Source organism: Esox lucius, chromosome 17 (assembly GCF_011004845.1).
Source record: "Esox lucius isolate fEsoLuc1 chromosome 17, fEsoLuc1.pri, whole genome shotgun sequence".
Lineage (NCBI taxonomy): Eukaryota > Metazoa > Chordata > Actinopteri > Esociformes > Esocidae > Esox > Esox lucius.
The window spans coordinates 13,695,989-13,717,246 of NC_047585.1; the positions used below are offsets into that span (position 1 = coordinate 13,695,989).

Consider the following 21,258-nt stretch of genomic DNA (forward strand, 5'->3'; position numbering starts at 1 on the left):
AGTCATGATAGTTGTAAACAAATTTTGTTACAGTATGAGAGATAAGCCAGGTTAACAATGTAATAATGTTTTCACCAGTTTCATGGATTTAAACGATTCCCCCTCTCACTTATTTACATACCATACTCCACCGTTTTACTTTTAAACTATTGTGAAATGAAAACGTATTTAAAAAAAAATGCATACATTAAATTAAAACACCCTTGTAATAGCAATCCAAACTTCGGTGTAACCATTAACCTTCATAAACCCACTCCAAGTTAATTAGCTTGTCTGTGTTACGTTGAAATTCACATAATTTCAAAATATTTTATAAATGTCTCCGTAGGTTGCCTCAGTCGGGAAGTGGTTGCAAAGCAAATGTTTAACCATGAACACATGAGCTTTCAGAAGTAAAGCATCCTCATAGCATGATGCTAACACCATCATGCTTCATGGTAAGGTTGGTCTTCTCAGAATGATGTATTGTGTTAGGCTTACATCAAACACACCCCTTAACGCTGAGGCCAAAGATTTTTTTCAAATAGATTAACCCGGGCCATTGCTGCAGCATGCACATCACAAGTCAGCCCTTTATAGTTGCCATGGGCCTCTTGGTGGCCTTGCCTAGATAAAAAAAAATGTACGACACCCTGTTCTGGCCAGGTTCACTGATTCTCCAATTCTTCTTAATGATGAACTTTACTAGGTATATTCAATGCCTTGGAAAAGTTCTTATATCATACCCCTGATTGGTGCTTTTGAAGAACCTTATTTTGGATTTGCAATCAATGTTCCTTTGTCTTCATGATGAACTGTTAGGAATTGCACTAAGCAACTGTGAGACCTCCCAGAGACAGGTGTAATTAACGTACAATCATGTGAAAGACCCTAACAGGTGGGGTCCATTCAACTAATTATTTGACGTTTAAAGACAATTGGAGGTGAATATTTAAGCAATCAATTATTTTCTGCTTCATATTTGTAATTCATTTAGATGCATTTTTTTATTAAGATTTATTTTCCAAGGGGTGAATACTTTCACGATCAACTATATGTTTTCTATCTGTTGGTAATCACGAAAAACATTGAGCAATCTCAGAAATCTAAAAATGTCTGGCAGATGTTGAGAAACTCCGTAGAGGAAGTTACGTGGTTGTAAGCTTATCTTGCAGATGAACAAGGCATGATCATTTCAAAGACAACTTACTGGTAAATATATGGTGCACAGCGCAGTTTCCATTAAGGCCCACAGTCCTGGGTATTTATTTCCCCAGAAACCATCTTGTAATTATCTCAGTTAAAAATCTTGTGAAAACAATGAGGTAAAACAGGTCTGTCACAGAAGGATTACAGTATTAAATGTACAGGGCCATATCTGACATGTTGACATTGAGCTAATTGAAATTCTAAACCAGTGACGTAGAAGGGTGATTGCACTAAGCAACCATGAAAAGGGTAAACTAGGAACATTCCCTCTACTTCCAATGCAAGAGGCTGGTAAACAGTGTTTATGTGTGCTTACTCTCCACTACACCACTGACACTGACTGTAAAATGGTAATACATTGTGCTTAAAGCAGTAACTATAACACAACCCATATGCTTATCGTCAGCAGTAATGGTCTGGCCAACCCTCAGAGACTGGTTCCTCTTTAGGTTTCATGCTAAGTTTGGACCCTACTGGGGAGTTTTTCATAGCCGTTGTGCATTCGATTTGGCTTGCTCTTTGAGGTTTCAGGCTGGGTATCTGTACGAGCACTTTGTGACAACCGCTGATTACTAGGGCTTTATTAAATAAATGTTATTGATTGATTTGACTGCAGGAAATATGTTCACATGACTACAGGTAAAATACAGCTGTCTCTGGGAGGTACCAGAGTTGGTTAGTACAATTCCCAATTCTGTCCATCCCTACCCAGAAGAATGGTGATGGCAACATCACTTCTCTTGCATCAGGTCCTGGAAAGCTTGGGAAGACAGACGGCAAAACGGATGCAGCAAAGTACAAAGAAATACTGGAACAAAACCTGAAAAAGTCTGCAACCCTGCTCCTGGAAGGACCCCACCCTGCTTGTTTTAGATCTCTGATAATAATCATTTGAATCAGGTGTGATAAGGCAGGGAGAGCTCTAAAACATGCAGGGCGTTGTGCCTCCAGGAGCTGGGATGAAAAACACTAAAGTGCTAGTGGCTTGGGACTTCCAGCAGAACAATGGCCCCAAACATAGACATTTTTCCATTTAAAAAAAAAAAATGTTACTTTATCATTATGGGGTAATGAGTGTAGGTTGATGGGGAACAAAATTAATTGAATCTCTTTTAGAATAAACCAAATGAAACATTGAAAATCAGGGTTCTTCAGGGGTGGGGGAACCCCCAGTGGCTTTCCAATATCAGAAGTCTACTCCAGTCTACATGTTGTCAGACAGAAGTGCTGTTTTATAACAGAGTGAGTGATATCATGATCCTGTTCAGATTCTGGATGCTAATCTGCTTGGATGTTTTTACTTTTGGTAATACATGCAAAGAAGGTAAAGTATGTTTTATTGATTATTAGGTGTTATAGCTTCCCTCTGTATGAATCCGATGTATGTAGATGCAAACGTATCTTGAATTCCTTTGTCCTTTCCCTATGATACTATTAATGTTACTTAAAAAATAATTGAAATCCTAAATTGAAAGAATTACTGTTTTGAAAACAATAATTATATTTTCAAGGTGAAAGGATGAGTAGACAGAATAGAGGCTGTGAACCATGCCCTGAGAATTACTTTAGTAACAGACCAAATGACTCTCAGCAATGTCAACCCTGCACCAAATGTAAAGTAGGTAAGTTCAATTTAAAACTGTAAGATGTTATAGTCAGTGTTAATACATAACTATGTAAAGAAACCTGTCATTGTGATGGATGAACAATGTCCTGTTGGTCTTGTATATATAAGGATCACACACCCAATCTGGAGTTGAATCTAACATATGTCAGTGTAACACAAACAATTTGTTTGTTTCGATACAGACCGTGGAAGTAAGGTAGTGATAAACTGTTCAAAGACTTCTGACACTATATGTCAGTGTCGTAGCGGATTCATTAGCAGGGATTCAGTCTCTTCAATCTGCAAGTGTCCAGAAGGCTCTGGCCTGGAACAATCAGGTAGGGAAGAATCACTTAATACAAATGTGTTTTGATGGATTGATTCAAAACTAACTGAAAATAACTGAAAATATGTGTCATTCTGCTTCATTTCTAGGTTCAGAAAAAGTTTGCCATCCATGTCCGCAGGGATCCTTTACCGCCAGATATGATTCTGAATGTGTGCCATGGAAAACGTATGTGGAAGAACTAGTTAGCTTTTGTTCAAAGGATTTATTTTTTTTGTCCTTAATGTAGAAACATTTGAACTGCAGTTTGTCTCAGGGCTACCTGTCTGTCTGTGTCTTAGGTGTAGGAGTGGGGTGAAGACTGTGGGTAACAAAACGTCAGATGTGATCTGTAATGATGACCCAGAGTCAAATGGGACTAAGTTCCCCCCAATACACCCCACATCCCCCACAGCCTCCCCCCAGACCGTATCAACCATGACAACGCCTCATCCCACTGCTGCTTCTGTCACACCAGTCATTACCAGCGAGGGTCCCAAAGCTCCCAAGTCAACAGAAAACTATGAAAATGGTGGCATGATGTTCTTGACTACTCACCATGACATTACAGACCCATGATGAACATTGTGTTACAGCTCATAATTATTGGGCATTGTATGACTGATGCCAATATTTCATCTTTCAGTAATTACTCTTATTGGAGTCGTCCTACTGCTTACTGTTCTGTTAACTGCTGTGACCTGCAAACTGATCATCATTCCTTGCATCAAGGACTACAAAAACCCAACTATCATAACAGGTATGTGAAAATGTAAGCGAAGCTGGTCACAAAAGCTGGTCACAAAATTGCAGTTTCTTTAGCAAAGTGTTTTGTAGTTTGAATTGAATCTGAAATATAATTAAGTGTATAGTGAGCTTGTAGTTTTGTTTGTTTATTCAGATTGTGATTTTGTTTATCCCCCAGCTCAAGAGTCACTGTGTCGGAAGCCAGTGGAAGAAAGTGGGGACAGCAGTCTGTCCTCCCTGGTAAAACCACCAACCTTGGAGGAGCCATGAAGGAGACACCGCTATCTGTGTCACAGCAAAACATATCTGGTAAAGAGGTGAATGGAACCCAGACTATGGGGTAAAGAAGAAAAGGGCTGTCATTGATACACAACAGAACTTACAAAGTGCATATTTTTAAATCTGTCATAAATTATGGGTTGTAACATGCCCACAATGTAGTAACCCAAGTCCGATTCTGATATATTTCGCTTGTTATGCAACATAACATTTAGAATTTATCCTATTCAGACAAGTTGTTCAGATAGGTCATTTCTAGGTACAGTGTAAAGGACTGGAGACGATGATATGAATATATTGCGATTGACATTTACCCCCAGCATCATAATTTGATTTTTACCTCAACATAGACTGTCATAAGCCTAAATGTAGGCTTATTTAGATGGGGTTCAATGAGATTCACATCTTTCCCCAACGGCATCTTTCCCCCACATGTTTCCATGACATTTCATTCGTTTGTGTTCAGTTCCATTGACCTCTTTGTCGTGTCTATCAATATTTGATTACCTTGTATTCTGTTTTTACAGAGTAAGTTACAAATACTTTTTTCTGGCTGTTGGTTGCTTTGTGAAAATGATGAGTTTTGAGTTATTCTCAAAACAAGTATTTGAAATGTTACTTCCTTTATATATTTGGTAAATATCTATAGGGAAGATTGATGAAAATATATTGGAAATAGTTTACAATGCATATAGCGTTAAATTATTTTGTTGTTGAAGTCCTTGCAAATAAAACATTTTAAAAGCCTAAAAGAAGAAAACTGTTGAGAAATTATTTTGAAATATACTCTGCAATAAGCTAAATATCAGGCAATGATTAGGGGCTACCCCTTGTGGATAATCTGCATATTGTTTTCTGTAAGAGTAAAATACCCAGTCTCAATTTAGGTTTGAATGGAAAGATCCAAGTGAAAGATTCAATGTTAATGACTTTAATGTTATGATACTTCATCTCACAATTTCCCCTTGAGCAGAGGTATTTCACCTATCATTCAGGTGGAAATGAAAGGCTCCAGAATTATTTAATTCATAAAACACCACTTTCAAGAGAATTCAGCAATGATTTTGAAAAAAGATGAAAACAGAACATTCAGCATTAGAAGGCATTGAGCATTAGTTTGGGATAGTTTGTTATTTAGTGGGGGAGGTGGGATGGTCAAACTCTAGGGATAGATAGAAAACTCACCCTCCACCCCAAAAGATATTTCCACTTTACCCTCCCGTGTATTTGAAAATATAATCTGCCTAAACATTACAACCTAGGTGAAAATGTTAAAATAAGCCAACGTGATGAAACCAACATCAACGTGTTACTGCTAATAGAATAGTTGATGCCCACACATGGCACAAACCGGTAGTCCTTTGCTCCACAGTGCATGCAACCTCCTTCCTAGCCAACTTTCCAATACATTTTCAAGGTGGAGTAGTGGTATTTATGGGTCCAGAATGTGGGACCTGTTTGAGATCTTTCCCATCCAAACACATATGCAGAGGTGTCAGACCGGGGCAAAGGGGGTACTAAGTGTATAGGGCCCTAACGTGTAGAGGGGCCCTAGAAAATGTTTGAATCTTGAAAAAAGTAGGGAGGACCCCCCAGATACGTCCTTAAAAATGACAGTCTAAGTACAAAATGGTTTATGGTAATAATACAGCAATAACAGGACTAGATTATATTTGTCTAAAAATATTTAGTAATTTACACAAAAAGGTATGAGCTTAGTAGTTTTCGGTGGCTACTGTACATCTAGATATGCCGTAGACTCTACGCTGGGAAATCTCCTGGCTCCTTAAGCTGGCATAGATAAGCAGGTGCCCTTTATTTCAACAGCCAGCAAGAAATGTGAATTGCTTTATAAGCAAGCTATGCTGAAACATCTGTTCACATGTAGTGTATTATTGTCATATAGACACCTACTGACTGACATGACTTGATCATTGCAGCGGTGCAAAAGCACTACTTTCTACAAAAGAACATGTACTGTTGTAGCTTACTTTAAGACTGCGGAAATTGTGCTTAAAAGTGTGGTAATTGTGTCTCATCTGTTCCCAACACTTTTATTCCAGAGGTCTATTGCCTCTTTGAGTAACTTTTTTAGCAAACTGTAACCTGGCTATCCTGTTTTTAACTGACTTGAATCTTGTAGTGTAGCCTCAATAGATCTGTCTTTTGTGGATGGTAGCGGCTGACATATTCATGCCTATCTGGCGATGAGAGTTCCTTACCTGCCAGACAGTTTTTTTCTTTATTTTTTCTCACTAAGCAGACAGATAAGAGGTTAGGTTTAGGTTTCCCACAATTGTACAACAATGCAAAGTCTGTTTTGGCTGAACACTGATTGGCTGGTCTGGGCTCCCAACTGTAAGCCTTCATGCTACACTAAATTCACATCTATGTATGCTACTTTTTAAAAGAAGCTATTGATCCTGTAATGCTAAATGATTGGACTACTCTTTGTGTGGATTTCTAAATCTACAGTAGGCTTGATTCTATAACTTTATTTAAATTCCTCAGGAGCACCTTCCCGCCAGCTATTTCTATAAAAACATGGATGATGACCTTCAATGCTGAAGAGAAGTGAGTTGTAGAATCATCTATATTAGAGCTGAGATCAGGTGACCAGAGTGGGAGAGATCTGATGAAACTCTTTCTTAACAATTTAGTGAAAGCCTGTGTTCTAGAGAGTACACATTGCAATCCCGCCACATGTATTTTATCTCATCTAACAAAAAGAACATTTCTTGTACAGTGATGCTATCACTGCACCTACGCTATTAGCTCATCAAAAGTAGCAATGAACCCTGTTGGCCCAGACCTTAATGCAGTAGTTTCCCCATTCCGATCACATGCTACACATAACTCTTTGGCAGATCAAATACTTGAAAAGCTTGCTTCCTTCCTTTTGCACCTTTTCTCAGAAACACCACAGACTAAAGCTATTTCCTAGCGGAAACTTGCTACAGCAACAAGCTTTTCTGACAGTCTGGTTTTTATAAAAACATTATTCTATGCTGTGGTATTCTGTGAAACAGAGTTTCTAATCAATTTTTGGATTTATAATAATTAATGTTTATCAACAGATTTTTAAAGAATATAAAATGAACTGTGTCCTTTGGACTACAAGGTTATATCAGACACTAACTGCCACTAAACAACTGCTAATGCAAATACTAAATAGAAATACTGATGATATATACATATAAAATATGGATATTTGCAAACATCTCCAGTAACCCAGAGCTAGTCTTTATGCATGAAGAACTTTCTGCTCACAAGATCTCGAAAAGCTTTAAATTTGGGTTTACTGCTGTAGCCAGTCAAAACGCAAAATGCAAAAGACATAAGTTATAGACATGTCTTCTGTTCATGTCCCCTCTGTGAAAAAAAAGTGGAAGAAGCAATATATATTGTGCATGTGCTGAACATGTGAGACACATTCGCTGGTATTTTGACCAAGTGACGTGTTACTGTGGGAAGTGTTCGGTATATGTGGGTAAACGTGTGTGCTGGCATACAGAGCTCCTTTGACGCCACAGACAGGGGAACTTTTTACGAAAGCAAATCGACATTTAGAGCCCCACACACCCACCCACCACGCGCTCACCGCATTCCTGATCATCACTTTGAGCAGTGACGTTTCCATAGCACCTATCTGATGCAGTTAACCCAGGTGGTTTAGAAATGAATGGGGGCTAGAGACATTTAAGGAGGGTGTCTAGAGGATTTGAGCAGAAGTGTATGATCGCATCAATGGGATTGCCTCTTCATGAAAGTGTGAGACAGTATTTCCCTCTGCTTTCAAAGTTGTGGCTCTGTCATAGTTTCAATTTGCTCTGAGGGGTTGACATGAACCTCTGACTCACTTCACAGCATTATGATACTGTACTAGGATGATGTGGGATTTCTCAACGTCTGCATTATATTTTATATTTATTAATTATTGTTAGTTAAAATGATTATTTTTATACAGTGCATACAGAAAAGTATTCATACCCCTTCACTTTCTCCACATTTTGTTATATTACAGCCTTATTCTACATTTCTTGTTAAGTTTACTTCAACTACAAAAAGCATCTATGAACTGTATGGATTTTGCCACTGTCCATTTTAACAGCTAATTAATCAGTAATAGATTTACTACTTGGAATAGTCTTAAGAATTTAGCAATTGCTAGCGAGACTGAAGATTAACTTTACACTGCCAAAGCTATTTCATTTCATGGCACAACAACGTTCATTTTTATTTAATTTGTGAATGACATTGATTCAAAAACTATCAATAAAGTTTACGATAAGTGACTTCGTCATCAAGTTAAAAGACGAGAGAATCATGGAAACCCCTCCTCTTTTACTGCGCAAGGAATTGTGATCTATATTACTCCAAAAAGCATGCATACTTTGAAAATCAACCAGAAATAGTCGTAATATAACTGCAAAGTTTTATTTTAGACTTACAATAGCATAGCTACTAAAGGTTGTAGCCAGCAAAGTTGTTGTCTATCCTGAACAAATCCTAATGCATAATTTGTTTTGGCTGCAGCAAAGCTCGAACAACGGTTGCCTGCATGGCAGTTCGCATCTCTAACCACTACACTATTTAACAAAGGGTAGTCAGTCAGTCAGTCAGTAAGATACATTTGCTTTTCTTGGCCATACATTTGCTCATCTTGGCAAAATAAAATACAGAAATATCACTTTTCTATAGTATTCCGACCCTTTGTTATGACACTGGAAATGGAGGTGAATCCTTTTTCCATTGATCATCCTTGATTGGAGTCCATCTGCAATAAATTAAACTGAATTCACAGAATTTGGAATGGTACATGCCTGTCCAGAGATGGGGACAAGTCACACATGGTCAAGTCCAAGCAAGTCTCAAGTCTTAACCATCAAGTCTCGAGTCAAGTCTCAAGTCACAGTTCAGATAAATCAAGCAAGTCAAGTCAAGTCAAGGGTTCACCCTAAGCAAGTCAAGTCGAGTCCTTATAAGTTTCAAGTCAAGTCAAGTCACAGTACTAAAGAGATGAACACACACACAATGTCCTCTGTTTCTGACGTGCTTGGTGCGAAGCTCGATTTCAAAATCAAATAATTTTCTCCTCCGCGGTACAATTTTTTGGGGGGATCTTGAATCAGCCTGAAGGGGTTGTATTCGCTATAACAACCGCCTCGCTATACCTTATCCCGCTTATTACATGGCTACCTTCCAAATAAATCAATAATTTGACACAAAATATTGATTTCAAAAGGAATTTATTGATATAAAAACGATTGTATTGCTTCCTCTAAAGAAAATAGTCCGTTCCGTCTCTGGTTAGAATCCTACTGCGTCCATAGCAACGCGCCGTTTTTCATGGCAACGGTCTGTTATCAAGAAATAACACGCATTCTGCACTGGAATTCAGCCAATACATGTAATAAGGTCTAATAATAACAACTAATTATTGTGACTGAAAAACTGCCTAATATATAATTACGCTGTAATTATTCTTGTCTGTATGAGTAAAAAATAAAAAAACTCTTCGAAATGTTTAGGTGCTAGTAATCACATCGCCGCCTCCATGTTAGCCTTTCATGCAGTAAAGGTAACTGTTATGGTGTAAGCACAATGCTTTTTAGTTTCCACACGCAGTCCACAAACACTTGAAAATGCGCACATTTAATACAGACATTATGGCCTACGTGTAATAATATACATGCCCGCTCATTTTAAGATGCCCATCAACATTAAAATTCAGGCTATGCCACTGTTATAGTCAAATTCTCTTACATCTATTTACCAGATGTATTCTGTAATGATAATGGTCACATTTCTAACAAGAAAAAAAAATAAAAAATGCAACCAAGGCCAAATTATGACAAACAAAAGATTAATTCATTACTTAATCGTTATAGATCTTAGTGAAACTGAGATTACTTTCTTACCTTTCCTTGTGGTTCTTAAAATGACGAATGAAATTTGACGTTGTTGCATATTTTGCATCTGGCAAATATTTTTTTATTCACACGGTCCAGTTCAAAATCCTTGTATCCAAACGATACTATTTGTGGAGCTTGACTAATGTTACTGTCTGCCATGTTTGGCGCGGTTTGAATTGTGCAGCGTTAAAGGCACATACGCTGATTAGTGCTGCTGATGTCACAACATATAAAATAATTTGATTGCTGTTTGTTTATTATAAGTTCAAGTCATTGTCGAGTCTTCCACTTCAAGTCAAGTCAAGTCTCAAGTAACTTGTTCTCAAGTCAAAGTCAAGTCATTTTCATACTTTAATCAAGCAAGTCACAAGTCCTGAAAATTGTGACTAGTCAGACTCGAGTCAAGTCATGTGACTCGAGTCCCCCACCTCTGTGCCTGTCTATATAAGGATGTGTCAGTAGGCAGTGCATGTCAGAGTAAAAACCAAGCCATGAGGTTGAAGGAATTGTCCATTGAGCTCTGAGAAAGGATTGTATCAAGTCACAGATCTGGGGAAGGATACCCAAACAATACTTCTGAACTGGGCACAATGGCCTTCATCATTCATGAATCAAAGTTTGGAACCACCACCACTCGTCCTATACCTGATGGGTCGCTCTGGCAGAGCCAAAATGCACCTAAAGGACTGTCAAACCATGAGACATAAGATTCTCAGGTCTGATGATACCAAGATTGAACACTATGCTCTGAATTCCATGCGTCACGGAGGAAACCAGGCACTAGTCATCACCTGGCCAATACCATTCCTATGGTGAAACACAAGATAAGTCTGTAAATGTCCTTGAGTGGCCCAGCCAGATCCTGGACTTAAACCAGACTGAACATCTCTGGAGCTTGAAAATGGCAGTGCAGCCCTGTGAGACAATAATTACAGCTGTCATGTTTTTGGGAAAATAAGTATTTGTTGATTTTTTTCTATGAAAAATGTTCACTCAATTTAAGGTTAGATTCATACTTTGAGTTTAAGATCAAGCTGATACACTACTAAAACATTTTCACAGCCTTTTTTGTTCATATTTACCAAGAGCGCCAATAATTCAGGAGGGGTACCAAAGTAACTTTATTTTAGGTACATCTCCCCTATATCTCAGCTCAGGCTTTCCACATGTGCTAATCCACTAGTAATATGTGCTCTGGTAAATATCTGGTAAAAAACTCCAAAAACCTAAACTTCGTTTGGCTGTCATTTCAGTTTGCCATCAACAGTGAATTGAATGAATGACAGAAGACCTTAAAGCTTGATACTTTCATCACACATTAATCCTTCAGAAACAAAGTAAATTAAAGCTGCAAACATTATGTTTTTCCCATGTAAGAAAGTCACCTCTGGTACAAACAAAACCCCACTTTAGAGTTTAGCTAGACTTACATGACTGAGCATTTGTGCATTATTTTCCCATTCTATATGAAATGGTTTAAGAAATGTAAAATAATAGTGCAGATTGGTCATTTCATTCCAGAGGAGCAGAAGTCCTCAACAATGACAACTGGTTCTTAACTGATTCACCTAGTTAAATAACATTAATATCAGGAAAATGCATAAATGTTTGAGACATCAACAAGACATAGGTTCCATAAAAGTTTGAAGAATACCTCTAAGCCTCTCAGCAATCACACAAAACGTGTGTGAAAACCAAGCCAGGATTTTTTTTTATATGACAGCACCTATAAACCGTTGTTCCTAGCCTAAGGTACCCCACTGTACGGCCGAGACTAGGAGACAACAGTCGCACAGTCATCACAAAACTGCTCATTGTGTTCGTAGGCCACAGTGTGTGCATGTTGCACAGTAAGAAACACATTCAAATAACCCTCCTGGTGAAAAGCCAATGCCATTCTCTTCTTCATGTTGTAAACAACTTGTTAAATCATCTTGACTTCATTCACAATATTGTATCCACATTTGTTTGTCCCCACTAAGCAGATGATGCCAATGTTACCTGGCTGATTTAATGATACATTTACAGAGAAAGCTTGTTCATGTAAGACAAAAACAATAAATGTTTCCGCAAGAAACAAAAAAAACTGTCCTTTATTTGTGTGTTCTGGTTGACCATTTTACAGAACTGTCCATAGTTTCAATGACCACTGATAGAGATGAGGGTTGAAAAATAGGCAGCAGTAAAGCCTGACTTCTTAAAATATTTACTCCGTGTGGTTAACAGCAAGGCCACTCTGTTGATCTTCTGACAACCTTAAATATCTGAATATGGAAAACTAAAAATCTTTTTATCAGTGCATTGTGGTTACAAATGTGTCAACACATTATTGTCTTGAAACCATCTTCAATGCATAGTAAATCCATTTAATCTCAATACTTTATTGACACCACCCCTTTTGATTTTATGATCTCCCATACAAATATTGGCCCATTGTAAAAGTACTCAGAAGATGGAGAGATTTTTATTAGATCTATGTGATAATCCCTGTAAAACATCCAGGGTTGATGCCAAATAAATGTAAAAGTAATTGAATTGTCAGCTAAATTGCAATCGTTTGTATAGATATGTCCATTCTATTACTGTTTTTCCATGATTGAAATTACACCCACAGCATATTCAGAAGCATGTTTTTTCACAGCTTATGGCAGGCACAACACAAAAGTCTCTGTTAATTTAAAATGGTGTCAATGCAACAACAAACAAGAATACTGAATGTGTCATTCATTTTTAAGAAATTATTAAATTATATAGAATTATTCATTCTCAGCTATTTTTGTTTTCTCATGATAAACACATTAATGGTTACTGGAACATTGAGTATACGCCAAACACCTTAACTTTTCCTCTTTAATGTTTTGGCATTTAGGTCTGAAACATAATGTTCTGAGCCCATAGACAACTTGCAAATATTTATGTAAGGTTTTGTTCAAAATGGGGCTTGTCAAAAAGAGATTGAATTCAAATGGATTTACCCTACACCTTTTCACAGAAAATGTAGCTTCCTTGAAACCTTACCGCACACACACGCACACATACACACACACATGCACACACACGCACACATACAGACACACACGCACACATACACACACACATGCACGCACACATACACACATCGACAGAATCACAGAGAGGGGAGTGTCTGAAATCAATGTATCATTAATAAAAATCACTGGAAAGAAAGCAGAGGACACTAGACAGTATGGACACTCAGTATGTCCTGTTGACCTGCCTTCTGTATTTTGGGATTATGGGTTTAGCATTCGCTTCACTATGCAATGAAACTGTATTTTATGAGAAAGAAAAAAAATGTTGTAAACTTTGTCCACGAGGTAAGTTTTTAAGCTCTAACAACAACTTAGTAGACCATAGCAACTATTGTATTAAACAACTGAAAATGACATCAAGTTAATGTGTATTTTTAATCGTAGGATCAATTCAAAAGTATATATTTAATGAAAATGTGGTTTTGTGCAGCGCGTGATGATAAAATCTAAAATAAAATATTGCGTTTCTGTGACTGGAAGTGATTCTTATGTCTTGTCTTGTTTCACAGGCAAATTTGTAAAGAATGACTGTACAGCTGATCTTGAAACTGACTGTAGAGACTGCCCAGAGAATTCCTTCTCTGACTCCATTGACCGCCTGAAGGAGTGTTCACCATGCCACGAATGTCAACAGGGTAAGGGAATGATGAATGTTAAGAGCAAAAGACAGAGAGGTGCTGTCTGGGGTTCACACTTCATGTCACTGTTTGGAAGTTCCTTTACTGAATCACTGGACTCTCCTCTAATGGTCTCTCTCTCTTTTCTTTCAGTCTTTACAAGTAAATGCAATCAAACCGCAAACGCAAAATGTTCATGTCACCCTGGTTTCCTCTGCTCAAACCTTGACTGCACCAAATGTGAACAAAAGAAATGCAGCAAGGGGGAGGAAGTGAAACGGACAGGTCATATTTGTTGTTCAACACAGCATGTTGTTGACTGTTTACAAATGCAGCCAAATGAACAGGCATGTCCACACCACTGCTAACCTAAAGCATGTTTTCCGATTGCAGGTTCCATAGAATACACTTATAAATGTGTTGTCTGTCCGAACAACACATACTCTGATACGGAAGAAGGTCCCTGCAAACCACTGACAAGGTAGGAATGTAAAAAATAGTATAAGATCAATTTTAGCAGAGCACCTCTGTCATGTAAAAGGTTTCTAGAGGCTCCAGCATAACATGCAATACAATGTGACCAACAGGTGTGAAGCAAGTGGCTATGTCCCAATCTTCCCTGGGAACAAGACACACAACGCCCAATGTGGCCTGCATGGTATGGTATTGCATGTTTGCGAATATGCTGAAACTATTCATAGGTATTACCAATTAATTTGGGTTCTCATTATTTTTACTGTTTAACCTCAGACAAAAAAGAAAAGCTGGATGCCATTAAGCTGATTATGGCCATTGGCTTCTTCTTCTTCGGTTTCTCCCTACTGATGTTTCTTACTTGTGCCTGTTTCTGGATAAGCAAGCAAAAGCCAAAAGCTAGAGCTAGTGAGTATTCCCTTTGGTTAAAGGGGCCATATGTGAGATTTCTACTGTACTACTAGTACAAATACAAGCATAAATACCAATAAGACATCTGTAGTTAATGTTTTAAGCTTAAGCTTTTAATGCTTCCAATATTTTTTGTACAAGATTGTTTGGGGTGCCTGAGATATTCCCAATTTTAACTTTCTCGCAGCGTCCATCTATAAATGTATTAATTTGTAGTCTCCTCATATTCAATTTATACACTCACAGTACTATGTCCCTAACCTAAACCACCCTGGACTAGTTTATACTATTCCGGTCTTGTTCGGAAAGGGAAGACTAGGAGGAGCCAAGTTGTGTTGTTGTTTAAATTCAGTCTTCTAAATGGCAGGATTCTACACAGTGCCCCTTTAAATCATTGATTCTGTATGCAAGTCAATTTGGAGTCTATATGTCAGACTATTTAGAACTGAAATGTTAAGTTAGTGATGTGTTAACAAAGGACTTTCAACTAATCTTTCTTCCACAGCAAACAGCCCTACTATAAGTGTTTCTGTTGCCCCTCAAGATGTATGTGGCTGCCCACTTTCAAAGGAGGAGAGTGTGGGCCAGCACATCCAGCCAACTGAAAGTGATAACTACAGCAACCAGAGTCTGCTGTCGACAGAGAGCAACTGTTTTGTGTGATATCTAACGGGGAAGCAATTCATTCAGCGGTAGCATGGTGTCAGTCAACCAGATATCATTTCATTGTCTTTTGATATGTTTATCATTTTCTATCATTCATCTTTCAGTTGCTACATCTACTGTATGTTTTCATGGAAACTAAGGACATTTCTAAGTGACCCCAAACTTTTGAACAGTTTTACAGTATATGTAATGTAATGTAATGCATTAACGGTTTCGCTCAGCTATGAAGAAATATGTAAATAAAGCATTATAGCCTATGAAACATTACCCTTTAGAAGGGCATATTTATCAATTTCATTAAAAACTGTATTATACCTATATTTTGGGTTTCAGAATAAATAAACAAAAGCCTAACATTAATATTTGTGATTTATTTGGTCAATAGGTGTTCCAGACTGCTTTATATCCTGACAGTGTTGCAGATATTACAATGGAGTGGGTAGAAAGAGGAACTCCCCAACAAAACAGAACATAGGAAATGTAGTAAGGAGGAAGGATGGACAGATGAAAGATACTAGCTTTGTTTGAGAGAATCAAAAATACGACATTTAAATAACAACTAAGTCTGAATCTCAAATTGCCTACTACAAACTACATGTAAATATTGTGCGGGCAGGGTTGGGTAGGTTACTTTTTAAATGTAATCCGTTACAGTTACAAGTTACCTGTCCATATTTGTAATCAGTAATGTAACTTTTTGATTACTCAAACTCAGTAACGTAATCTGATTACTTTGAATTACTTTTAGACTACCTTCATATTAAGAGGAAATTGGAAAACAAATAGGAATAGCCTATAACCAACTGAAAACCTTTTGCGGGATCAATCAATGTTAGAGTTTACATAGCCAGCCAAAAACGGAATTCGAATTTTACCTTATGGGTTGTGTAGGCTACAGTGCCTTTGGAAATGGGTTTCTAAACCATTGTTTTCTACTTCAGTATGATTGGGCTACATTTCTACATTACACGCTAAAGGTCTGTCAAATATTCAGTCATTCCAATTAATTCAATAAACCTTGATCTTCCAGAATCTAACTTTTTATCTGAACATAACCCAAAATCTAATGATGCTTAAGCCTGTTGCGTTATTTGTGTTTTATTCATGTTTTTAATTGCTTCAGAACATTGTTGAAAAATAAATGGCAATTATTTGAAAAGGGTACTGACGTTGTATATAAAAATTATGATATCTGTACCTTCTCGCGCATAAACTAAATCTACAGTAGTCTGATGATTTGCTCCACAACCAACATTGTAAAAATGTTGCAGTAACCTCCCGCCCGCGAATGCAAATGTGAACACACGCATATAAAAAAAAATTATGTACCCGCGCGAATGTAATCAGCGATTATTACGGCGACCAGTGATGGATTTTCAAAACTCAAATGAAAGAAATAAACTGCGATTATAAATCTTTTTTATTTTAATTTTTTTTATTGAATATGCATTAGATAACAAGGACATATAAAGAACAGAACAAATATAACATATACAGGAATTAAATTAAATCAAGTATATGTAAAGCTTCACATATATAAAACAAATATGATAAAAAATTATAAAATAAAATAAAAGACGTACATAGAGGAAACATTATCCATCAGTGGTATTACCAAAATTATCATCATAATATTTCAGGAATCTGTCACTTTTCTTGTTTTTAATTAACCTTAGAGATTTCAGACATGCATCAATTTCAGTTAAGAAATTAGGAAAAGTAGGCTGCGATTTAGAGAATTTTTGCTTGTGAATAAAGAACTTCCCAAACAAAATAAAAAAATTAACAATGTAGTTAATTGAAGTGCTAGCTTTATCTTCTTTATAGTAACAGATTATATCCTTTAATTGAAAGGATTTGGAAGAATCAAGGTGCTTGCCTATATGAAGATATTACCCATTCCAGAAGTTTTTAGTTCTTTTCACATTGGAAAAATAAATGAATCAGTGTTTCATCCTCATTCCCACAAAATGAACAAGAATTGTCAACATCCATATATTTTGCAACAGTATCGCTCACTGGGTATATTTTATGTAAGATCTTAAAATGAACTTCCTTAGTCTTATTTGAGATACAATACGTATGAGGTAACATCCAGGCTTCCTTCCAGTCTATATGTTCAATAAAAGAGGCCCAATAAAATTTGCCTTTAGCAACATTATATTTTTTACTCTGAAAAATATGTCGAATATGCTTATTATTACATTTCTTACTAAGTATATTTATACCATCTAAGATCAAATCAGGTTCTTTGGTGACACTCTTATTAAAGGTTAGATGAGATTTAACAAGTTGACTTAGACCAGAAGGAATTGCTTTAAGCACTGCATTATATTCTTTAAATGGTAAAGGGAAATTATGAACAGACAAATTCTTCATAAGATAAAAAATTACCAGATTTATCAAAAGTTTTCCAATTATATTTCTGTTAAACCAAGAAGAGAGAAAAACAGATTTATTCCTAATTCTTTTATTAGAGTTGTTCCATAGAAAGGTCTTATGAGGTGAAAAATTGTGGGTGTAGCATAACTTCCAAGCAAGAAGGGCCTGCTGATGAAATTTAGAAAGTGCAACTGGCAATCTGTCCGACAAGTAATTACACTTCAATATAAAGGGAAGGCCACCAATTTTGGTAAATATATGATTCAGGATAAAAAAAACCATATAGAATTAGGATTTGTTAAGCACTTTTTGATCCAATTTATCCGAAAGGTGTTCACTGTATCACTAAAATCTAAGACTTCAAGTCCACGTTCTTTTCGACAATTTGAAAGAACTGTTTTTTTTAGCTTGTGAGGTTTGTTTTTCCATATGAAGTCTAGAACATTTTTGTTAATTCCATTAGCAGTAGAGTCATGGACAAAAAGAGAAAGTGAAGGATATACAAAACGAGATAACCCTTCAGCTTTGGACAAAAGAACCCTCCCATAAAGGGAAAGGTCTCTTTGGAGCCAAAGATTAAAGATGTTTTTGGTTTTCTTGACCCGTCCAGAAAAATTTAGCTGTTGTCGAGCTGTTACATTTATTGTTAAATAAATACCAAGATACCCTACAGTCTCTTTTACAGAGATACCATCGATTGAAGAATCATCACTTTTATAGAGCGTCATTATCTCACACTTGGACATATTCAGTTTCAACCCAGATGCACATGAAAACTGCTCAATTACATTTATAGCCTTTGCTAATTGACTCTTATCTTTCTAAAAGAGAGTTGTGTCATCAGCCAACTGGGATATTTAAATTTCTCTATCAAAGATGGATATACCTTCCAAGCTTTTTTCATGGATAATACTTAATGATAAAAGTTCTGTAACTAAACAAAACAAAAAGGGGGAAATTGGACAGCCCTGTCTGACACCGCGGGTAATGAAAAATCTCTTTTATGCAAGCTAATTAAGACAGAGCTGCTAATATCTAAAACATTTCAATAATTTTAACAAAAAATTCACCAAAACCAAGCGTCTGCAAGAGAAATTCATGCTCAAGGGTGTCAAAAGCTTTATAAAAATCTAAGAAAAGAATTTCAGCTTTAGAATGTATAAAATCTGTATAGTCCAAAAGATCTAAAATAAGTCTTATATTGTTACAGATATGCCTATCTTTTAAAAAACCTGATTGTGTCTCTGCAATCAACTGATTAAGTTTTACCTTTAGTCTATTAGCAAAAACCAAGGCTAAGATTTTATAATCAATAGTCAGGAGTGTAATTGGACGCCAATTATCTATTAAAAGAGTGTCCTTGTCCGGTTTGGGAACAAGGGAGATAATGCCTTGTTTCATTGATGCCGTCATTTCTTTTAAATCAATACATTCTTTGTACATACAAAGCAATGGATGTTTGATTAACTCCCAAAAATGAATATAAAACTCAACAGTTAATCCATCACTCCCTGGAGATTTTCCTCTCTTCATTGAGTGAAGTGCTACCCGAATTTATTCAATAGTCAAATCAGAGTCACATAAGGCTTTAAAGTCAGGATCAATAACTGGAACATGAGCTTGCACTTTCTTAACAAAATTATCGAAATTGTGTTTATCAAACACAGATGTGTAAATGTTTTTATAGAAGGCTGTGACAAAATTAGATATCAAATTGGGATCTATACAGTGGACACCATTAACATTAAGAACAGTCAGAGAATTTCGTTTGCAGTTCCTCTTCTCTAAAGCGAAAAAATAACTAGAATTCACCTCTCCTTCTTCCAGCCATTTAGCCCTGGACCTAACAAAGGGACCTTTGGCAATATCTAGATATGCTTGATTAATTTGTAGATATAATTGCCTTAATTCTAACTCCTCTTCCTGAGATAAATTACTTATCAATAAAGAATTTATTCTTTCCATTTGTTCAGTTAATTTAAATTTTTTTGATGTTTTTAAATCTTTACTTATTTTTATAGCCATTTGTCTAGCTCTGTATTTAAAAAAATCCCAATTGGTTCTGTACTCATGAATTTTATCAGAGAACATACAGTTAATTAATTTTTTTATATTGTCATTGAAGATATTATCATTTAAAAGACAGTTATTAAATTTCCAATAACCACGTATCTTCCGACTTTCATCATTACAGCCTAATTTTAAAATGATTTGCTTGTGATCAGAAAGGGGAGCGAACGAATGAGTTACACTATTAACAAATTGCAGGGCTGATGAGGGAACTAAAAAGAAATCAATTCTAGATTTTAAAGACATTTTATCATTTGACCAAGTAAAGTCCTGTGTGTCAGGATGAAAAAAACGCCAAGGATCTGTGAGGGAGAGAGAAGAACATATTGATAAAATATTATTAGAATTATGATTAATATTGAGACCTTCATTGCTTCTAGGAGGAAATCTGTCCAGTGTGTTATCTAAACATTCATTAAAATCACCGCCTAAAATTAGAAAGGAGCCCGGGTATTTACTCAGCAATTCTGTCAATTTACAAGTAATTTGAGAAAATAAAATTTAGTTAGCAGAGAGGGAGTTACAGCCATATAAATTGCAAATAATAAAAGTTGAATTATCTTGTTTTAACGTCATAATAATCCATCTACCTTCACTTGAAGTTATTACCTCCAGAATTTGCCCCTTAAATTTGTGTAAAAGAATTGAAACCCCAGCTGAGTAATTAGAACCATGGCTACAATAGATTACATTTCCCCATTGATTCTTCCAGAATTTAACATCTGACTCACACGAGTGTGTTTCCTGAAGAAAAATTTAATCAGTTTTGCATCTTTTACAAAATAAAAAAAATAGCTTTCCTCTTTACCACATCCCGCATACCTCTAACATTTAAGGACATAACAGAGAATGAACTAAACTTGAAATCCATAACAAGTAGAAAAAGACAAAAAGAGAAAAGATGATAGGTACCAACAACTGAAGAAACTGTACGGAAACTTTACTTTAAAGGAAGGAATGATATACAACCCACTGAGGTCATAGAACAAACCAAATGACTCATCTTGAACACAGATAATCACTTCTTAAATATGACTCTCCCCCAAAAATTCAAAAATGAACATTCTTTATGGAAATAGAGAAAAATAAAAATAAGAAAATGCCAAATGAACTGGCAAATTGTGCAAAGATATTAATCAGTGCTACCAAAAATCAAAACAAGACTTAACAAGTCATGCTTAGAAATGAATATTGAAGACTGAAACATTAATAAATCAGTCTTTGACTAAATATTAGGCATTAATTTACAAGCGTAACCAGCTAAAATACAATAGCTGAATTTCACCTCAACCTGGAAAGAATGGAAGAATGCAATGCATACTACTTCACATTGGCAAAATCAAATCTCTTCCCGTCAATCAGAGCAAACGATCCACGGAAAAAAGCCTTTTTCCCTTCATCTCGGGCTTTCTTGACTAAGGGCCATAGTTTTTCTCTTGCCATCCTGTCCTCTGGGGATAAAGCCTCAGTGAGACGCAGCTTGTTGTCGCGGAGGAACTTACAACCTCTGGCAGCTTGCCAGACAGCA

At 36.4% G+C, this 21,258-nt stretch overlaps 2 protein-coding genes across 6 annotated transcripts; both read left to right on the forward strand.

Annotated features, from left to right (window-relative positions):
- Positions 1-131: 131 nt before the first annotated feature.
- On the forward strand, positions 132-15,563 carry tnfrsf18 (tumor necrosis factor receptor superfamily, member 18). 4 transcript variants are annotated; one of them, XM_020044686.2, is made up of 7 exons: positions 132-437; positions 13,620-13,745; positions 13,881-14,012; positions 14,121-14,208; positions 14,315-14,385; positions 14,478-14,609; positions 15,118-15,563. In XM_020044686.2, exons 1-7 carry the CDS (start codon positions 428-430, stop codon positions 15,273-15,275), a joined length of 717 nt encoding a protein of 238 aa, XP_019900245.1. In that variant the 5' UTR covers positions 132-427; the 3' UTR covers positions 15,276-15,563. The 4 variants fall into 4 exon arrangements, with proteins under 4 accessions (XP_019900245.1, XP_012988400.1, XP_012988402.1 ...); XM_013132946.3 differs by lacking the exon at positions 132-437 and adding an exon at positions 13,273-13,395; XM_013132948.3 differs by lacking the exons at positions 132-437; positions 14,478-14,609 and adding an exon at positions 13,273-13,395 and having other exon boundaries at positions 14,315-14,428.
- On the forward strand, positions 915-4,855 carry si:ch73-361p23.3 (tumor necrosis factor receptor superfamily member 10C). 2 transcript variants are annotated; one of them, XM_029114084.2, is made up of 8 exons: positions 915-1,191; positions 2,457-2,512; positions 2,700-2,810; positions 2,998-3,132; positions 3,230-3,308; positions 3,422-3,651; positions 3,766-3,879; positions 4,045-4,855. In XM_029114084.2, exons 2-8 carry the CDS (start codon positions 2,464-2,466, stop codon positions 4,134-4,136), a joined length of 810 nt encoding a protein of 269 aa, XP_028969917.1. In that variant the 5' UTR covers positions 915-1,191; positions 2,457-2,463; the 3' UTR covers positions 4,137-4,855. The 2 variants fall into 2 exon arrangements, with proteins under 2 accessions (XP_028969917.1, XP_028969916.1); XM_029114083.2 differs by lacking the exon at positions 915-1,191 and having other exon boundaries at positions 1,468-2,512.
- Positions 15,564-21,258: the final 5,695 nt, after the last annotated feature.